Consider the following 22,494-nt stretch of genomic DNA (forward strand, 5'->3'; position numbering starts at 1 on the left):
TTGATTTCTTACTCATTCTGTAGTCCATGCAGTTGTTCCTGATTGGTTCTCCACCAGTCAGTGACATGACAACCCTCACTGCTTCCATCATGTAAGTCCATCTTCCTGCATGCCCGGCAGTCCTCCACCTTCAGGCAGTCATTAGGGAAAGAAAAGAGAGGATCACACCAGGAGGGTTTTATGGGCCAGGCCTGGAAAGAGTATCATTACCAGCTGCATTCCATTGACCTGCACTCAGCTGTGAGGCCACACTTAACTGCCAGGGAATCTGAATAATGCCTAACCATGTGCACAGGAGAAAAGTATATATAAGTAAATATATATACACACACATTCTAAAATTCTGTGACACCTTGTCTTGCCAGTGGGTTTCAACCCTGGACAAGTTTGCTGCGGATTCAATGAGACCAAAGAAATGACAGTGGATGCTTCTTGCGGTGAAAGGGTTTATACCCAGCTTTATTCCCATGATGGCAGGTCAAACACTAGCAACCTGTCAAATCAAGTGGAGCAAGGCTGCATGCAGCAAGCCGGTCTCTGCCTCTGGTCCTCTCCGCCCCCACAGCCATCTCAATCTCTGTGCTTGGTGCTGCCACCACTCTAGCCTCTGCTCTCCTGCAGCCATGCCACCCTGTTACCCAGAACACTGGGTGGAGCTCTTTATATAGAGTCAATGGCAATGTATTGCCCACAGGTGTGCAGTGAGCTAGCCAACCAGGGCCAGGTGAGAATCCTGCCATAGGAACCTTCACTTTATCCACACACATATACTGCAAAACTAAAATAAACTTAGAATTTAAATAATTTTGAATTTAAATGATATTTACAGGAGGGTAAAACCCAGGAGTTAAAACCATTGTGGGGAAAATAGAAGTTCCTATGGCCAGAATCCTCACCTGACCTTAAATTAGTAGATGAGTAACTGGCCTGCTGCAAGGCTACTGCTTTCACACCCAGAGGCAATAGTTATTAACTGACTGAGTCACTATATAAAGAGATCCACCCAGTGTCCTGGATAGAGGCAGAGATGAGGTGGATTGCAGACCTGCAGACTGCTGGATTCAGATGTGAGTCTAGTGCTCGACCTATGCTGTGAGAATAAAGCCTCGTATAAACCCTTTTACCCTATGAACATTCCACTGTCATTTCTCCATCTCACCAAAGTCATAGTGAACTTACCAGGGGCTGAAACCCTCAGGCAAGACAACCATAATTTTCAAAATAGAAAATTAAATATAATATTTGAGACCCTAATTCTAAATTCAACAAAATTAAAAAGCTGTTCATACTTAGAAAAATCATATAAGCCTCTCCACATCACTTAAGTCACCTCTAATTCAATGAACTGGGCTGGAAAATTCCCAAGATTCCTTCCAGATCTAATCTTGTAAGGAAAGTAATTTACTGCAATTATGATCAACTCTGATGTTGGAAACATAAAATGAATAATTTGATAACAATTTAATCATATTTTCTGATTAGAAATGACAAGGTTTCTACTTACTGAATCACCACCACTGGATGTATAGTTAAAAAGTTACTATTTAGATCATAAAAAACCCCAACAAAGATCCATGCGCTGCTACAGCTATAGATGCACTCATCCCACCGGTTCCTGGACTTGCCATGGGAATGAAGAAGGAGATATCTAAGCTGTCCTGTGCATACAGTAAAACAATAAATTTGACTGGATCTATACTGTTGGAACTCAACCAAGAATTAGGAGAAGTGCAAATTGTAGTGCTCCAAAATCTTACAACTGCAGACTTTCTACTGTTAAAAGAACATATGAGATGTGAACAGTCCCCAGGAATGGGTTGTTTTAATTTGTCTGATTTCTCTCAGACTGTTCAAGTTCAGTTGGACAATATCCACCATATCATAGATAAGTTTTCACAAATGCCTAAGGTGCCTAACTGGTTTTCTTGGTTTCACTGGAGATGGCTGGTAATTATAGGTCTGCTTTGGTTATGTAACTGTACTCCTACTATGTTAATGTGTGTGCGCAATTTAATTAGTAGTTTAAAACCTATACATTCTGAAGTTACTCTACAAGAAATGTCAAAGAAATAATCAATCTTCCCATGTTTTCTTCCGCCTGCTACTTCTATAGCTTTTCTTCTTCCTTCCTAATTACAACCCTTAAATAGAATTTGTGCCTCATATCGAATTTACCGAGTATCATAATTCCTCCAAGTGGTAAAGATACCTCAAGACAAATGCTGGGCATAGAAGCCACAGGGCATAAATATGCAAAGAAGTAAAAAAGCTAACCTTTTCAAACAATAAGGCTTCTCTCTCACTTACCAACTTTACATTTCCCTGTATGGCCCCGGAAGATGACTGGTTAGCCAGAGACGGGTAAGATTCCTCAAGGGAGGAACAACCTAAGACAGGCACAGTCGCAGGGGGACCATCAGGTGAGGAATTGGGGAATCAACAGAGGTGAGGCTTAGAACCTCACCTCCCCCCTCTGTTTTGAGAGAAATCTTCTGCATCCGTGAATGTATTATTGCCCTTGTCTAGCTTGGATTAACACTTAGTCTACAGGCACACACTTGATCATCTACATTTGCTCTCTTACAACACTAAACTATGTCTTCTACCTTCATCTTGCATCTACCTACCACTTCAGCATTTTATTAAAAATAATAACAATAAAGAGAGAAATGTGGTATCCACATATAAATCAAGTGTAAAAATCAAACGAATATTCATATTTGAACTGATTGTTTATAGTTCATAATGCATGATCAAAACCGAAAGTTTCTGTGATGACTGCCCTTGTACTGTTCACCATGTAACTTATTCACTATGTAAGAATTTGTTCTCCATGTAAGAACTTGTTCGTTATGCTTCAGAAGATTGGAGACTGATGAAAATTAGGCTTGGGGTGGATTAATGATTGTGCATTGAGCATTGACTCCCCTATACAGAATTTTATTGTTGTTAACAACCATTTGATCAATAAATATGAGAGATGCCCTCTCAAAAAACAAAAAAACAAACAAAAAAAACAAAAAAACAAAAAAAAAGTACAGACTTACAATTGTAAAATAAGTAAGTAACCGGGATGTAATGTATAGCACAAGGAATATAGTCAAAATATTGTAACAACTTTGTATGGTGATAGCTGGTAGCTAGAATTATTATGTATATAAATGTTGAATCACTGTGTTGTACACCTGAAACTAATGTAATATTGTGTGTCAACTACCCTTCAATAAAAAAAAATAAAAAAAGTTACTATTTATTCAAATCCTCCAGCAAAAAGATAAGAAAAAAAATTTATAATCTCATCATCCTAAAATGTTTGAGGTTTTTGGTTTCTGCCAGATTTGTCCTGGGTACCTTGAGTGTTCTTAAAAATTTACCAGGAAGAACCAACCCTCTTGGGGTTAGAAGAGGGAGATGAATTTTGTTGCTTTCTTTTTTGCTAGTCATCTTTTTCCTCTACTTTGATTGCTTTTCCTTTACTCTTGATGGTCTATCTCTCTCCAATAGTCTCTTCTGTTATGCAGTTGTCCTGGGAAAGTTGATTTCTGAGATAGCAAGTGGCTATTTTTGCTTAAAGTATAAGGATCAATGTAAGCTGCTGTTGGTAGAGGAAATGAGCTGCCCACATACAACTCCTGGTCTATGTAACTATAAGTTTTAAAACTTGATAAATATGAGGATAACAATAGAGAATTATTAGAATCCCCAGATATAAACACCTCATTTCAAAGTTTCTTTTTGGGTAGAAGCAGTGGAAGCATAATAAACAGCAGTGTACACTTAGCAACAGGACAGGAGGGCTGATTGTTTTCCCATATTCCTCACACATGCAACATTTATTGACACCAGAGAAACTCACACATTAGGAAAGAATGACTCAATTGCAGAAAATGTTTGTCAAATAAAACCTATCATTTGAAATCTGCCTTCATTTTTAGTACAGTTTACTTTTTACAAGCTGCAATTCCTCATCTGGTCTCTATCTCTATTTTCAAATCAAGAAAATCTTTGATAATAAAATGTAAATCAAAATCTATATTTAGTATCCATGATTATTACAAAATACTCTAGCTTTTAAAAACCCATAAGTGTAATTTTTCAATTTGCACATATTAGACTCTTCATGAAAGACAAGCCCAACACTAAACTACCAAGCTATTACTATCACAAAACGAAAACCTGATATTTTGATGTTTAACCCAAGATAGTCAAAAATTGTTACTGTTTCAATAGAGCTAATTTCTTTCCAGATTGTTTCACTAATGAGCTATTCAATAATGTACCACAAATGTTTAAAATATTACTCCATTCCTTTATAAGAGCAATGTGAGACAGATTTAAAGCCTCAAGATTGTCTATCACTAGAATAACAAAAAATACTGATTTTTAAAACAATGAAGTTGTGTCAGAATCTGGTACAAGTCATCTGTATTCTTATTTCTACTCTGTTTCAGTATTTCTTCTTGGGGCTATAATAATTTCCTTCGACAAAGTATCTCCTTGGAGAATTCCATTTTTATTCTATATCCACAGCCTGAAAATTCACCCACTTCCTTACCCATCTTCAAATTGGAAAGGAGAAGCCACAAAAGGATCCCATTTCTCTGGGCTTTCAGTGGGAAGAGAGGAGGCCCTGGTCCAGCACAGACCTGAAAGGGGAGGCCTGTGAAAGCCTGAATGTAGTGCCTTAGGCGTCGAGCCAGGAGTACAGTGCCTTAAATGAGCAGATCAAGCTGCCACACGAATCTACATTTCTGCCACTAAAAAGCTGGTATAGGCTCTTGGGCACAAGCCTTACTGTCCCCACTGTGAGGTGGCTCAGCAAAGCTACCCTGCCAGCCATCACTTAAGCTGCCAGCAGTTGGAAAAGAAATGGGATAGAGAAAGTGTTTTCTTCTATCTTGGCCTGACTGGGGATACTGTTAATGTCTTTCTGGAAGCAAACTAGGGGATTAAATACCTTCACTAAATTTTTTGATTCAGATTTTAAAGCAAAAAATACCCTTCACCAAGATATTCAGAAAGACCATCAGAAAAGCTATTTGGTTACTATGAACTGTTATGGGCTGAATCGTGTCCCCCCCAAATTCATATGCTGAAGTCCTGACCCGTGTTGTAGATTGTGATTGTATTTGCAAATAGGGTCTTTAAAGTGGTAATTAAGCTAAAATGAGGTCTTTAGCTGGGCCTTAATCTAATATAACTGGTGTCCTTACGAGGAGATTAGGATAGAAGCAAACACAGAGGAAAAATCCATGTGAAGACAAAAGTAGCAGCTACATGGCCATCTGCATGCTACACAGCTGCATCTAAGTAAAGGACAGAGGCCTAAGGAGAAACCAATCAGCAGACACCTTGACAGCAGGCTTCTAGCCCCTGAAACTATGAGAAAATGTATTTCTGTTATTTAAACCACCCAATCTGTGACACTGTGTTATAGTAATCCTAGCAAACCTATGCAAGAGCTAACAGTTTACAAAAGGCAGTCAAGTCCGATCATGATCTTAAAACTGCGGTCTAGTACAGCTTGCTTCTCCAGCACAGCACTCCACACCCATCTAGGTACAACTACTTAATTTTTTTGGTCTGGATAAACCATCCCAGGGTTGATTCCAGCAGTGAACGTACGTAAACACCACGCTGGAGCAATTATTCTCCTACTCAATATAAAGAATCTTTATTTTTGCTGGAGAACAGATCCCAGTGACTAAACACCTGTTTTCATTCTTAACCCACATCTCTGAATGCCAAACCTGCTGCTTGTATCACCCTTGTTAGTCTTCCTAAACTGGCCTTCAGACCCTGCTGACACACACAGTCCGTTGCTACCTCACAGGAGCGCTGTCTCTGGGTTTGACGTCACGATCATCCTCTTTGTCCCCCTCCCAGTTCCTTGAACCTGGAAAGGACAGTGCTGTAAGTAGTGTAAGTTCTTGCATTCATCCACTCACCCAGAAATTTGCCCCACAACAAATTTAAAATGCAAATGAGAAAATTTACATTGTTTTCTAATGAGAGTCTCAGATAAAGGGGGACCCTTTGTATCCAGAAAATTCTTGCAAGGCTGCCCTCTTACACACAATGTAGATGATCACAGAGGCTATCTGAGGTCACTGAGGAATGGAGTCCACAATGAACAGGGTAAAGGCTTCGCAGTTTAAAATCAACTTACTGCTTTTATTATCAGTCAGAATCTTGTTCACAAAATACTATGCCAATAATAATATAAACTGCCCTTTCTTATTTTTTCTCTTTGTTGGAAAGGTCAAATCTATTATTTTTCCTTATTGGTTGTTGCCACTCTTAGTTGTCAGGGACCAAAGTTATTCCTAAAAATAAATATGGACTTTTATAAAATGCTTTCATGCTATTTTCAGAAAAATGAGATAACTATAGATATTCCTACTTTTTATTCAATGTTCAAGCACCATTAGAAGGAAAAGTTGTAGGAAAAGTTTAAATTCCTTTTAAAACTTCACATAGCTTCCTCTTTGCTCTGTTTCAAATAGTAACAGACCTGTTAAAGCAGGAAGCCTAGGGTGATGGCAGGCTTTATCAAGAATGGTCCATGAGCAAAGAAAATTCAAAGAAATTCTTAAATAGCCAAACCTATCTCTAGTGGCTCTTGTGATCTGGAGGAAGAAAAAGATTTACTGGAAGCAAGTTGAGAAAGGATTTCTTATTCCAAGAGTCTTGTCCATGTATTGGAAGAAAAACTATTGTAGTTTATCTAAGTTTATGTTATTTATAGAAAGTACTTAAATCTAGATATTTCAGTTTTTTAAAGTACAAATTGCTCATCAATGTCTGTTCCTAAAATAATATGCTATCCTTAAATTTACTTTTTATTTTTAAAACCAAATAAAAGAATGACACTTCAGAGAATAGAATTTGTATTTTTATCTTAAAGCAAGCCCAGTTTATGTGTCTATTTATATACTTTCTTCATTTAATTGGTTTTCTTAATATGAAGTAGAATTTCCAGAACTAGTTAAAATTTTATTGTAATGAATATGTAAGACAAGAATATGTTATCTTTGCATACAGTAAACAGGTTTTTAAATCATCCATAAAGGTAATTTTATTTTTTTTATTCTTAAAAAGTTGCATATTGTTATTGATGCCAAATGGTTTATTTGCTTCCTCTCAGGCCATGCTTGAAGAAGCCATCACCAGAGCAGAATCTTTCTCAGTTATGTACACACCATTTGCAACAAAAATCAGAGCTGATAAAATAGAAAAACTGAAAGAGGTTTTCACAAAAACTCATCCTGCATATGTGGAATATATCTTCACAGGTAAGATTCAATATCTTCAACTTATCAACTGATACTCAAGTTCCATTAAAACTAATACAGGGTCATTATTTCTGGTTCATTTGTTTGTTGTTTCTTTTTTAGGGGTATGTTGTTTTGATACCAAGTGTTGAAATGGGAAGTTATTTTAAGGTTCTAAGTAGGCCTAGCCCTATCAGTTTAGCACAATATTCCTTGTGCTATCATGTTTCTATATTTAAGAAAGATAAAACCTAGAAACTCTAAGTTTTTTTTAAAAAAAATTAAGGAATAACTTGTGGTAAAAATGCCACCTTTCCCCATATCCTTCATTGGTTAGCTCAGTCATTATAATATTTTCTCAAAGATGGATTTTTTTTCCAGTGCCTGAGTTTTCTGTCCTTCCTCCATCTATCTCATAACTCCAACCTCCTCATTTCTGTATATTCTTGAATCATGGGTATAAAAATGAGATTTTGTTTGACATTCTTAAAAAGTAAAATTCTTTTTTTACTTTTAAAATACAAGGTAATTTGACTTTTTAACATTCTTAAAAAGTTATATATTGTTATTGATACCAAATGATCTACTTGCTTCCTCTCAGGCCGTGATTGAAGAAGCCATCCCCAGGGCAGAACCTTTCTCAGTTATGTACACACCATTTGTAACAACAATCAGTGCCTGCTCTTTCTTTCCTTCTTCCATCTACCTCATACCTCAAACCTTTTTTCTCTGTATTCTTGGATCACAGGTATAAAAATGATATCTAGATAGCCACCTGCACATAGAGGCACAAAACTGGTATTATCCTTTTTTCCTCTTTTTGTCTTTGGAAGCCACTTGCTTTTATTCATTCATTCAGAAATGCTTTTTACTGTCTACTATGTACAAGTGTTATTCTGAGTTAAGAAAAGGATTTTCTTGTTCTAATTAAGAACCATTCAACAATGACTACATGTTAAGTAAAATCTCTAAATGCTCATACCAAATATCACATCCTCCTATTAAGTCTCCTTCACCCCTTTTTCAAGCTATTGGGTCCAAGTAACTGATTTATATGATTAATAATGTTGGTGATCACTTTTAAGTTCCTAGGTACTCTACATTCATTATATCTTGTTATTTATTCCCATAACATATGGAGTAGGATGATTCTCCTTAGAAACAAGAAAACAATAACCAGAGACAACAAACAGCTTTTCAAACATGCACAGCAAATCAGTAGTGGCCAGTAATGGCAGGCATTGGATTTAAACCCATGTCCTTGCCATTGAGCTACATTATTTCCATCTGATAGGTGCAGAGGCATGATAGAAGCATTAAATTTAGGTCTTATGGAGTCTTTTTCTCCACAATGCCTCAAGCTCTTCAGAAGAAAGATATTAAATAATTCAAAGTAGTGATGATTGAGTAGTGAATCCCTAAAGAACAATGAGAATTTGAGGACAAAGAAAGGGAAGAAAAGAAAACACAATGCATGCTACAGTGCCCACTGATGCTGATTTACTCAGCTTGAGCATTTTTTAAGAAAGTAGATAAAAATATTTCAGAACTCACATTTTTTGCTAATTGTTATAAATCACTTATCATTTTGTTATGGATATCTTAAGGTTTTTGTGTTTTTTATTTTTATTTTTTGCTGGGGTAGATTAATAGCACACAAAAATCACATCTATCTAGTTTCACAGAAAATCAATCAGATTTAGTACTTCCATGTCTAGTGTCAGATTCATTGAGGAGAGATTCATTGAGGAGATCACCAGTTTGCCAATCCCTCTACTGGTAGAATTTAATTCTATTTCACCTACTTCACAGAGAAGTCATGAAGATTAATTAATATTTAGGAGCACTGTTGCCACTGAGAGTTTAAAACAATAATAACATTAATAAGCCAGATTCATGCCTCATGTAACTCCATCAAACCTGCTATCAAGATGAATTATAACTGTTGGCAAGACATGTCATGCTAAAAGATCTTATACTTGAGAAGAAAAGATAATTATATGTTACTAATGTTTCTATTATTTTAAAATTACTAATTGCTGGAGTCTGACAATGCTGGATGAGAACCTAGAGTAGAAAGACACAGCTTCTGGAGGGAGAAGAGGAGGGATAGAAGACAGTCTAGAATTTTACATTTCATTGGGATTGGTTAGGTTCTTGGCTCTGTAGACCCTGTACTTTCGGCTAACAAGGCTATTGCATTAATGACATTATTTGCCTCTGTTGTAAATAATTAAAGGATTTTTCCCAAAGCCATGGATGGAATGATAGTGAAACCACTGTTGCTAACTATATGTGCATAGTCTTAGGGGTATGGCTTGTTTTCCCCCAGGCAATACCAAGATGAGTGAAGACACAATGCTTAAGAAGAGGGAAGGTCAGATGTTGTCTTTAGCATTATCATAACAATATTGGGGATGTAGGCCCTTTATATGTACACCAATCATTCCTGCCACACAAATTGGCCCAATCTAGAGCCACTCTCTAATTAGTTTCCCCTGCCAGAATGCTGGCTTGTGAACCCAGTCACCTTCTGCGTCTTACTCTATAAATCTCTACTCCTCTGGAGACTGGAAGTCATTCTAGCCCTGTCTCCAACTTGCTATGTTATTCTGCCATTTCTCTTTCCCCCTTCTCTATGCTCCAGAATCCCAAGATCCTCAGGACAAGAAGAGGATCTACAATGGAGACAAGTGGTTTGCTCACTTATTTATTTATTCATCAAACATTTATTGAGCACATATATTCCAGACACTATTCCAAGTAATGCTAGAATACACCTGCTGCTAAGAAGAGATCCGACTTTAGTAATTTATACTTCAAGGTGAATATTGTACCTCAAATCTCTTGGATGAGGAGTCTGTGTATCAAAGTTTTGCTGGATAAGTAGTTATTATCATTAAAACTTGGAGGCTAACACATTTAATTCTCCCAGCAAGGTCTGGCAAACACGCCACTAACTCAGAAACTCTGCCCAGCTCAGGTCACCTTCACGGAGCCTAGATAGTATTGAGTTCATTGCTCTTTGATCATGTGAAAATGCAGTGAGCCCAGCAATAGCTGGCAGAGATGGTGGTGAGTAGCAGGAAGATATTCATGATAGACATCCCCCAGGCACTGTTTCTTTCTAGCCAGCTCCCAATTCACAGTCACCTCTGCGAGGAATTTCCACATGAAAAACAAATACAAAGGGAAAAACCCATAAAAATAAGTTCATCTGGAAGCACACATAGGTCTAAACACTTTAAATGATTGCATTGAACAAACCAACTAAATTGCTGATTTCTTATTAGAAAAACCCACTTCCCCCTCAGTTGCAGGTGCTAGGACTATATTGCCCTTATAACTTCTGCAAGACTGGTGAAGGAGAGTTAAAATTCAAATCTGCCTTGTGGAACAACCAGGTTTATACACCCCAGGAACTTACTGTATACCCTTCACTATTTTGGAATATGGTAAGACACATCAAAATCTTAAAGCCATATTATAATAGAGCTGTATTGTATTATGTTTCAAGGAGAAAAAAATTACTGAATTTTTAGCAGTGTAGCTATCCATTTTTCTTATTTAAGGAAAAATCCAGTTTGATTCATAGGGAGTAGTCAGAGTACATAAAACAAATAATAATTCACCAGCCCCAGAATTATTACGTTTTCATTTATAAAGATTTTGCTTGATATTTTTATTCATATATTCCAGTGAAATAATGCAATTCTGCATAGCTCTTATTCTTGCATGGTTGTATTTTAATAATAATAAAGTAATACAATAAGCATAGCCTGTCTCCTCTTGATGAAAATATCAAGATTTATTTGCTAAATAAATAAATATTCAGTAATGGATCTCTGCTTAGTAATGTTTAATAGAAAAGTTTTCTGGATCAGATATCAATTACTTTAATACTTAGGTGGATAGTCATATTTTGTCTTTCCAAAGCAATTTAACTCCCAAGAGTAAATATGTATGTTCAGAGGAACAGTATATTGTTTTAAAACAGACCTTTAAAAATTGCTTTTCACTGAAATTTACAATCTTGTTCCTGCTCAGTCATCATTTACCAGTAAGGATAGCAGGTTCTTGTACTCTCTAAAACATGAAGTTAAAAATTTCTCATTTTATTCTTTTTTCTTTAAAATGTTATAACTTTATCATAATCAAGATTTTCAGGGTAAGACTGTTTTCTTCTTTGTAACTCACTTTCTCAAATGGAAAAATTTACAGAATTAAAGAGCCTACATCCCCAATATTATTATGAAAATGTATGGCCACTTTGGCTATAAAGATGATAAAACATCTCATATTTGCACCACAGAGTTCTGTTAGAAATGCAGAATCATTCCCAAAGTGAAAAGGCCCTAATATGTGGGGCTACAGTCTCTTTTCTTAAAATATTAAAATGTTGGTCTGCCCAGTGGGAGTGTGGTATTCTGGCACTGCTGTAGCTACTGAATCAAAGAGATAGCTTGTCCTTTGCAGTAGCAGGTCACAGCACTGTGTGCTTTTGTTCTCCATCATCTGCTGTCCCTTACCTTGTATGATTGCATGTCTCCTGGACCTTCCAGGAAATATAATGCATCCTGCTTAGTAGGTTTTCTTATGAGATCTGACTGACGACAGAAAGGGTTGCATTTAAAGAAATGCCAGTCAATAAATCCAAAAATAAATGGCAGTAACATAAATTTTTACTGCAGCCTCTCAAGAAAAACCAATGGGTTAGGGCAAGATGGAGTGGTTGAAATGGACTGTGCAGCAGGAAGCAGGTATTATAGATATTATATCCATAAAGCTCAACAAAACCTTGTAATGCATGGAAACACACACTTACATGTCTCTTTCCCACTCCAAGCAATCCAGATACACCCCCTACATTTATCCCCTCATAGATAGAAAGGTTAGTTCCTTTCCAATGGCATTCTTGGTAGCTTTACCAATTTCTCAGGTTCTTTTCCATCACTAGTTACCCAGGTCTCTATTAAAAAGCTTCATAACCAGTTCAGAACAGAGCTTATTTTAGCAGGTAAGGGAGTAGTGAGGTAAGTATTCATGTTAAGACTTTATTTTTCCTGAAACATTTACTTTGCTGTCAAACCTAGTCACTCATAGTATTGTAGCTAATCATTAGGTCCTGCAATCTAATAAACTATGTAGTTGAGGATTAAAATCCCTAAAGATTGAACTCCCAATCATATAAAACAATGTCTCTGTGTTCTTAATTTTAAATTCTACAAGTCAGTTTTGTGTGGAATTAGACATTTCTATTTTGTAGTGTTATTCTTTTTTAATTTAGTTTTGCATATTCAGTATTTAAGTTCAATTTATTTCTGCTTTAATACTTGGCTCACAGTTAACTCATACCCTATAGGCAGGAACATTTCTTCATGACCTTGTGGCTCATAGGTAATCTCTGCTTTTCATACATTTAAAAAAAAAAAACACTCATGCTATTTGTATTTTTCCCTTTATTGATTCTTAAAAATATTTCATTGAGAAGTATCACACAAATATGAAAATGCACAAAACACACACACAGCTTAACTAATTGTTAGAGAATAAAATCAATTCCGAAACAAAACATTGCCAGTTCCCCAGATACCCTCAACTGATCCCTTCCCAATCCCAAGTCACTCCCTATCCCTTCCCAAGGTAACTACCCTCCTGATTCTTAGAATAATGATGTCCTTACTTTTCTTTACAGTGTTATCACCTAACCATGTATTCCTAAATTCCAAATTTTAATTAGCCTGCTTTGAAACATTATAAATATGAAATCATAGAGTAGATATTCTTTTCATCTAGCTTCTTTTGCCTAATGTTTGGTTTATGAAATTTATCCATGCTTCAAAAAGCATTAGTTCATTCATTTTTATTATGTAATATTCCATTATCTGAATAGTCCAGAATTTCTGTGTATATTCTACTGGTAATAAATATTTGGATTGTTTCCAGTTTGTGACTACTACAAATAATGCTATTATGACATTCTCATATATGTTTCCTACTGTAATATATCTAGAAGTATAATTGCTGAGTCATACAGTATATATATTTTGCCTACACTTGTTATCTTCTGTTTCATTTTGTTTTGTTTTAATAATCACTCTGATGGGTGAGAAGGAGTATCTCATTATGGTTTTGATTTACATTTAATGATTAGTGATGTTGAGCATCTTTTCATGTGCTTATTGGCCATTTGCATATCTTATTTGCAGAAATGTCTATTCAAATCCTCTTCTATTTCTCATTGAGTTATCATTGAGTTGTAGAAGTTCCTTATATATTCTGGATATTAACCATTTAACAGATATGTGATTGTCAAATATCTTCTCCCCTTTTATAGGTTGCCTTTTCACTCTGTTGATACTGTCCTTTGATGCAGAAAAGTTTTACATTTTGATGATGTCAAACTTACCTACTTTTTTCTTTTGTTGTCTGTGCTTTTGGTGTTATACTCAAGAAATCATTGCCAAATCCAGTGCCATGAGAGTTTCCCCTATGTATTCTTCTAAAGTGTTTATAGCTTTAGGTCTTATGTTTAGGTCTTTGATTCACTTTGAGTTAATTTTTAAGTTAATTATATGGTAAGGGTAAGGGTCCAACTCCATTCTTTCATATGTGAATGTCCAGTTCTCCCAGCATCATTTGTTATAAAGATTGACTTCTGCAGTGAATGGTCTTAACACCCTTGTCAAAAATCATTTGGCCATATATACCAGGGCTGATTTCTGGGCTTTCTACTCCATTCTAGTGGTTTTTATGTCTCTCTTTATGCTAGTACCATTACTGTTTCATTACTGTAGCTTTATAGTAAATTTTGAAATAAGGAGATTTGAATTAGTGTGACACTTCCAACTTTGTTTTTCTTTTCAAGATTGCTTTGGCTTTTTAGAATTCATTGAGATTCCATATGAATTTTAGAATAGACTTTTTATTTCTGCAAAAATCTTTGCTGGGATCTTAATAGGGATTGCATTTAATTTCTACAAAAATTGTGTGTTTCCTTTTCTGATATCTTACTGAACACTTGTCTAAACTACTAGATTTTCAGTTTATCTTCTTGGATTTTTTATGTAAGTAATTACCTATTCTTAAGTAATGTCAATTTGGTCTCTTCACCTCCAATATTTATATCTCTCATTTTTATTTGAGGTCTTATTACTTGGGCTAGAAATTCCAAAGCTGTACATAATAATAATAGTGATAATATATTTTGGATGTCAACCCTTTATTGGATCTGTCATTTACAAATATATCCTCCCATACTGTAGGATACCTTTTTGTTCTATTGATGGTGTCCTTTGCTGTACAGAAGCTTTTCAGCTTGATATAGTCCCATTTGTTCATTTTTGTGTTTGTTTCCCTTGCCCGGGGAGATATGTTCAAGAAGAGGTCACTCATGTTTATGTCTAAGAGATTTCGGCAGTCATTTTGTTTCTGAGTTTGATGGGACTAAAACAGATTAAAAGTAGTTTTATCACAACCAGACTACTAATAGTCAATAGTGAAAAGTAATATGTAACACCTAGTAATCAAGATAATCCCTTCTTTTAGATTTCCATATACAAGCGATAGCTTATCAAGTCCTAAATCAAAGTGTTTCTGATTTTCAAATTTCATAAGCTAACCACAGAAAATTACTGAGTCATTACCATAAGGTCATTTGGCCATTTATCATGATAATTCATGATTAATAATAGATTTTGTACATGATAATTGTGATAATTCTTCATTTTTAAATTGTCTTCAATAATTGCTCTGATTAAATGAAAAATTGTAGCACCGCCAAACCAATTTCAACAGAAAACAATGTTACTATAATAATGGCATACCAAGATGTATTCAATTTTGCTATCTTTGTACTAACTGTAAAAATTAAGATTCCTAGTCCTCAAACTGTTATATTTCTTTACTAAGGAAAATATTTTTCCCAGATAGTCAACTTGAAGGGTTTATGACTGTCTTAAATCTTTGCAATAATATTTTAAGGATTCATAGTATTTGTAGATATACCGAACTACTAGCTAAATACCTTTATCAGAAGTCCTTAGTTTCAAGAGGTAGGAATCACAGCTCAAACTGACTCAAGTATATTTAAGCTTTAAAGAGGCAGGGGGAGGCCTGAGACCATCAATTTACATAACTGAAAGATCCATGAGTGGTGGTTTCTTTAGAGACAGCTTGATCTAACAGCTCAGTCACTGCTCTATTTTCTGCAGTTAACTTTGTTCTCAAGTTCTTCCAGGTGTTCTATTGCCTGTACAATGCTCAAATGCCATTGTCGGTCTTGAGTGATGCTGTCCTGACGAAGAGTGAGTGCCTCTTCCACACAATTCCTGGGACTCACTTTTTCTCATTGGCCTAAACTGCATGGTACACATTGTCTCATTTTTAGAGCAGGTAGGAATTGAGAGAGTCCTCCAAGGGAAAAAGGGGGAGGAGGGAACACATGCTGGGTAGCCAACAAACCAGTGTCCATTCCAGCCCTTATATAGTGTAAAAATACAGCCATTTATGGGAATTAGAGCAATATTGTATTCTTCAGTGATTGTAAGTCTAATAAATATTGATGAAAATAGCAATATCTTTAATGTTTGTATGTCTCACATCTACTTTGGTGGAAATGGAACTTCCCCAGATTAAGTAACAATATAGTAGATTAAACATAAAACTCGGGAACCAATAAGAATTTCAAATGAGATGGACATGAACTATGCCTAAAGATTCTTTGTTTTTCCAAGTTCATATATGGGTTATAAGGGGAAATTTAAATATACACAATTGGTTTTGGACAGATGGACCAGGAGCCTGAGGTGAAAATTAGGAATCTTAAGAATGGATACCAATTTTTTCCACTCGTATCTATAGCTCTAAAATTATAATGAAGGTCAAAGGGGAAATACAATTTACTATACAAAGATTCATTATATGTATAGCTTTCTCACACATCAAATGCAAAAATCAAAATATGATACCTACGCTTTTAAAAGTAGAAACTTTTTTATTGCTTATGGGAGAAACTAATGAAAACTTAGCTCCAAAATTGCAGCCTTTTGCTATTTTCCAGTTGATGTGAATTTGTGGATAACTTCCAAGTTAGAAGTATTGGCATTAAAAGGGGTACAAGATAAAACTCAGAAATTGATTGGGAAAGAAGTATTAACAAAGTGTTGCCATTATGAAGGTACGGTAGCAGCTAAACTGAAACTGATCCCTAAAAAGAAGTCATATAAAACTGATATGGTCCCATCTCACACTGAGCAATTGGGACCTTTAGAAATGAGATTTTGCTCTAACCCAAAATGTCAGAACGTTTTGTTATGGACAAAGGGCAGAGAAATGACAGACACAAGGAAATAGAGAAGGAAATGAAACTGAGAGAAAGGTGATGACAGAACACTATCAAATTTGCATGTTTCTAAGAAGAGTTTTAAAATCTCTATGACTTCTCTTTTTTTAAAAATTGCTTTGAAAACTTCATTCACAATCTGCTGGCTGCGGTTATGGTGAGGTGTTCAACAGAAGACACTGATAATGTTGGCATCTGTGTTCTGCATTGTACTTCCAGAGAGCTCAAATTTTATTTTATGGATACTTAACTTCATAACAGATAAAGCTATCCCTCATATTATCAGATGACTCTGCGGATCTACAGTCAATAGTTCATGTATCTGAAGATGCTTTTCTGGTGCTGCAGGCAGTTTCACTGAGCCAAACTCTGTCTATTAATCCAGTCTTATTTTGTGGCTAAGAGTCCATATTTCCCAGAGAATAAGTTGCAGCAAAAGTACCATCTGAATATGAAACTAATTTTTCCATCCAGGCCAAACTGCTCTGTTCATTTGAGCATCTATACCACTGAGTTATCTGATACATTTTACTTTTCCTACTCACCCTTCATAAAATGAACAGAAATCACTTAAGGCATAGGTAAAATGAAGAACCAAGACTGTGTGATGGTCTGTTCTAAGCTTAGTGACAGAGAAGGTCTGGACATTTCACTAGTTTTGATGTTTTGAAGTTCTATTTTTATTTGGACCATTAAAAATTCAGGTTTTGAAAAAGTTTGTTTTTAGATTCAATTCAGGTATTTATTGAGAACCTACTCAGTCCTTGGAGCATGACTATAACCTGAAGATGTGATCTTCAAAAGAACTGAAATTATTGGGGAGATAAGATATACCCTCATGAAACATTAGGGAATTCACTCTGGAATGAATGGTCTAGATGTACCAGGGTACTGAAATATTCAGGAAAGCCTTCATAGACAAGGTAGTACTTAAATTAGACACATCCAGAAGGATAGTGATCTTGAATAAAGGAAACATAGGGAGAATTGGTAGATGTTTATAGATGGGAAAGCATAAAGAGAAGTTCAGTAGCAGGATAAGCATAGGCTGGTGCACTCAACGAAATCAGTAGAGCTGATGATAAAGGTTCGTACTGGAGAAAGGTTCTACTTTGGTGGAGATGGAACTTCCCCAGATTAAGTAACAATATAGTAGATTAAACATAAAACTCGGGAACCAATAAGAATTTCAAATGAGATGGACATGAACTATGCCTAAAGATTCTTTGTTTTTCCAAGTTCATATATGGGTTATAAGGGGAAATTTAAATATACACAATTGGTTTTGGACAGATGGACCAGGAGCCTGAAGTGAAAATTAGGAGAAAGCTAGGAGTTAAGTATAGATCATGAAACAGATGCACACAGTCAAGAGCCTTGAATACCAGGCAAGAAGACATGAGACTTCCTGAGGAAGAGTGTGTCAGTGACAAAGGTCATGTCTGAGAAACACTCACTGGGCAGTGGTATAGAAACACAAGGGCATGAAGTGATGCTGGCGGCAGTGAGGCTGCTTGGAAAACTTTCTGTAATCCAAATGTTTATGATCAGAAATTTGACCAAGGTGATGGCAATGGTTATGCAAAGAAAGGAGTTAATGTGAGATGTATTACAATAAGCAGATTTAATTAGTTTTTGAGACTCACTAAATGTCAGGGAGTAAGAGGAAAGAAAAGTCAACAATGGCTTCCAAATTTTAAGCCAGAGTAATTGGATGAATAATGGCTATCCTTATAATGTATTAGTGAGAAGCAGAGAAGAAGGAAGTTGTAGAGATGATAAAAGTAACTTTTGAGGAATATGTTTGCTGCTTTTGAGGTAACTTCTGTGATGATGAGCAAATAACAATGTCATTTGGAGATGTGTTTCAATCTGGTGAAATTCTTCAGACCAGACTATAGATTTGATCCCCAATCTTTGGGTTAGAATTAATAACTAAAGCCACAGAATGGAGAAATTCTCCCAAGAGTATATTATGACAAATATAGTGGCCCAGAGACAGCTTGGAGGAGCACAGGACGAGAGGGCAGGAGAAGAAAGGGAGAAAGGGAAACCAATAGGGATGTGTGTGTAGGAGAGAGGCGGAGACAGACAGATGGACAAAGAGAGGAATAGAGAGAGGGAGAAGAGAGAACTTGTCACTGAACTTCAGGGAGATGACTTTGAGAAGGAGGGCAGCAGTACAGAAGGTCAAAAAGCATTTATAGCTTCAGGACCTGAACACTGGTCTGTTCCTGCCCTGTGTGAGACAACAGAAGGTCTGTAATAAAGGGTAAACTTCATCCTCTTTTGCTGAGGTTAGACGGCTTTCATTTGGGAGGAAAAGAAAGATTATGTTTCTGCAAGAAATTTAATCTGTATAATCTATCTTTGATATTCTTTTTTAAAGCATCCACTTCCCTAACGGCAAAACTTTGAAACTGTGTAATACCTGCAAACTGATTTTTAAATAATAAATTTGGTGATTGTCATCTAAATTTCTTTTCCAATTATGAAAAATTGTAAAGGAATGCATTAAGGGGTTTATTCCTCCCAAGTTTTCTTCTAATATGACAGGAGCAAAGAAGACATGTTTAATCAATTCAACTTTCCTACCAAAGGACAATACAATCTGGTTAACTTTCATATCCATCAGAAGCACAGGGCTTTTTGGACGTAGGTAGCAGTTTACAAGCATAAAATTGAGAACAATTAGCATTCAAATTGATGTTACATGAGATTCAACATCTGGTAAGTATGTCATCATTTTGGGTCATAGACCACCTGCTAGGCTAAATGTTCATACAGCTTCAGTTTACTGCGCATACAAATGGAATAAGAATGATACTTCAAAAAAATTTTTTTTCTAAATTTAACGATATATATGTAGGGGCCTCTCACACTTTAAAAGTTTGACTAGACATTAATAGTGGATTGAACACGGGATGAAATGTAAAGGTTCAAAAGGAACAGAAAACACTTCTACTATGCAAGCCTATTCATAATAAATTAACTTTAGAGCTAACATTACTTTTACTAATCAATCTAATCACTGCCACTATTAATACTGATCTCCTTTGTATGCACCAAATATTTAAGATCAAGAAGGGGTCAATCTCTCAAAGTCTTCATGTTATTTCTACAGTAGAGCCCTCACCAGAGGCAATTAAGGTGCACCAGAAAATGCCAAATCTCAAGATGTGCTCTACAACCTACTATAAACACCATTCCATGCACAGCACACCCTAATCTATTCTGAATGTCAGGACTCTGGGCCCTCCAGGATCACTTCAATGTAAGCCTTAAAGCCTTGAAAGTGTCCTGCAGGGAACCCTCTCTGAGCTGCAAGCTGGTGCTTACAGGAGGCATCAGGGTACCTGGGATCCAGGAGCTTCTGTGTCAACAAGCCAGATACACCCTGGGATCACGTGTATCATAGAGCAACCATAGGCCATTATATAAAGCCAAAGCCAAAAAATTCATTTCCTCAGAATGGAAATGAATTAAGTGAATCTGGCCACACCCATTCAGGGAGCCTCTGGACATCCAGAACTAACCCAGGAAGTCAAGGACCTCCCCATAGGACAACCCCAACCATCATCACCAGCATGGCCAGCAGGTCCTGGGGGCATCTAAGTCAGGGAACAAAACCAGATTAAAGAGCAAACCACAGCCAGGGGACCCATACCTTCTCCTGGCCTTGATCTCCAAAGTATGCCAATATCTGAAAATGCTGACCACTTGGAAGTGCCAACGTCTTATAGAGTGCTGAGGGAGGACCACTATCAGGAGAAATGATATAACCACACAGCAGGAGGGTGAGCTCGTGTCCATTTTATTTTTACTTAGTTGCCTTTTCACCTGGTGTGGTTATTGGCAACTTCAGTAAAAACTGCTGAACTCTTCTCTTCTTGTACAGAACAAGATAATATTAGGTTGGAAGTAGAGGGTGTGTCTGCCATTACCTGAGACAGATTTCAAAGGCAAAGATAAGTCCCATACTTTTTAAACTGAAATGTGGAAATCACGTTTTTGCCTTGTTTATACAAATGAGCCATCCTTTTAAAAAAAGGCAGTTTGTAATTCAAACATCAACTAAAGGGGCATCTAATACTGCAATCTGCATGTTTAAAGTGCCTAAAATTTACTCTGTTCTAAGGATTTGGGGGCTCTTGCTCTCCTGCTTTATATAGAGAGTAGGGAATGTTCTACTAAAACCATGTCTGTTAAAGCCATGTATTTGGCCTGCCACATTTCCATAACATGCTTCCCATTGATTTTCATTGTCATGGTTAAACTGTCGTGGGGATAGTTTTAAGAGTTAAGCCTTTTCCTTTGACATCCAGCTGCCTGACTTTCTGTTTTGGCCCCTCTGTTTGCTCACTGTGTGATCTTGAAACCTCCGTTTTGTCATCTGTAAGGTGAACATAATAATATGCCGTGCCATACATGGTTGTTGAATGAAAAAGATGATCCTGAAAAAGTGTGGGGCATAGAAAAAGGGCTGGATAAAAACCTCTTCAATAATATTAAGGGGTTACCTGATCCTGAGGCACCGAAGAAAGACTGAAGTGTGTTTACTCTATCTGTGCTCTGTGTTTTGCTTAAAAGACATTTTGTGATATTTTAACTTCCTATAATCAGCATACATGTTAACTCTCTATTTCAGAGGCATATGCTATCTACTTAACCAAAAAAAGCCAAATGACCTATTTCAATGTTTTCCAAACTGGGCTTTGAAAAACTGGGGCTCTGTGGAGAAGCTCCAGATGGCTCTTGCATGTGGACTGTAGACGGGGTAGGGTGGTGAGGGTGGTGGGCCATGCCCCAGGCTTCAAACAGCGCAGCTCTACCTCTATCAACTTTAAATATTGGGCTTCTCAGCAAATTTTAGTTTGACCAAAAGGTTCTATGGCTAAAGATGCGGATGGGGAGTAGGCAGGGAGGGTATAGAAAAAACACTCACGGTTTATGGGTCTATTATTTTTTAAAGAAATATTGCAGATAAATAGTGAAGGGTATATTTGAACCATTACCATTTAGCTCTGATTCTACATTAAAATGTGACCTTTAACTAAATCATAATTCATGGATATTTGGAGTTTCATCTTCTTCTCTTTCTGGCAGTGCTAATAGGGAGGGCTCATTAAACTCCCTGTTCATCATCCTTCATTCGAGAACCTATCACAATAAACCAGAGGGCTATTACTCAGAATGGAAATGAATTAAGTGACTCTGGCCTCCAAGACCCCATGGCTGACATTTGTCCCTATCCCAAAACTAATCAAGAGGCAAGGAGGCCTTAAGAAGAGCGCAAGCGGTTAGGCCCGTGGCCTCTGGAGTCAGGCTGCACCCACGTGAATCCCGCTTTATCACTTAGAGCTGTGCTCTTGGCCAAGTCACTTCCCATCTGCGTTCCTCAACCTCCTACTTATAAAATGAGGACAATTTTGTAAAGTTAACATGAGAATTTCAAAAGACAATTCATACAAAATGCTTAGAACAAGGGAATGTAGAAAATAGTACTCAGAAAATAGTAGCTCTTATAGTCATTAACTGAGTTTGTTTTAGAACTATTTTCATCAATTTTTTTCCACATCTAATTACAAAAGTCGGTACACTTATCATTTTAAATTTATTTCAACGATAGGGGGTATGTTAACTAAATCAAGTAGCCTTATATTTTAATTCTCACTTTGTAATTTTTCTCTTTCCTTTCATATTACATTATTTCCTTAAATCTTTAAATATGAACAGAAAAGTAAAATTGTCTTGAAAAGGGTCACAGAAAAATATTAAGCTGGCTCTGAATTTTCTGTTATTTTGAATATGGGAAAGAGGACCACATAATCTAGCCACATTTTGTTACCATGCTTTGTATATGTTGTATTTTAAGAA

General features: G+C 36.4%; 1 protein-coding gene across 2 annotated transcripts in view; it reads left to right on the forward strand.

Annotated features, from left to right (window-relative positions):
* The window catches only part of SPATA16 (spermatogenesis associated 16), a 212,783-nt gene that overhangs the window by 157,281 nt on the left and 33,008 nt on the right, over positions 1-22,494 (forward strand). For both annotated transcript variants that reach the window (XM_037003739.2, XM_073230426.1), the window contains exon 6: positions 7,148-7,295. In XM_037003739.2, coding sequence (XP_036859634.2) covers positions 7,148-7,295 — 148 coding nt within the window. The remainder of the gene's footprint in view (positions 1-7,147; positions 7,296-22,494) is intronic.

The sequence above is a fragment of the Manis javanica genome, chromosome 3, assembly GCF_040802235.1.
Source record: "Manis javanica isolate MJ-LG chromosome 3, MJ_LKY, whole genome shotgun sequence".
In the NCBI taxonomy this organism is placed as follows: domain Eukaryota; kingdom Metazoa; phylum Chordata; class Mammalia; order Pholidota; family Manidae; genus Manis; species Manis javanica.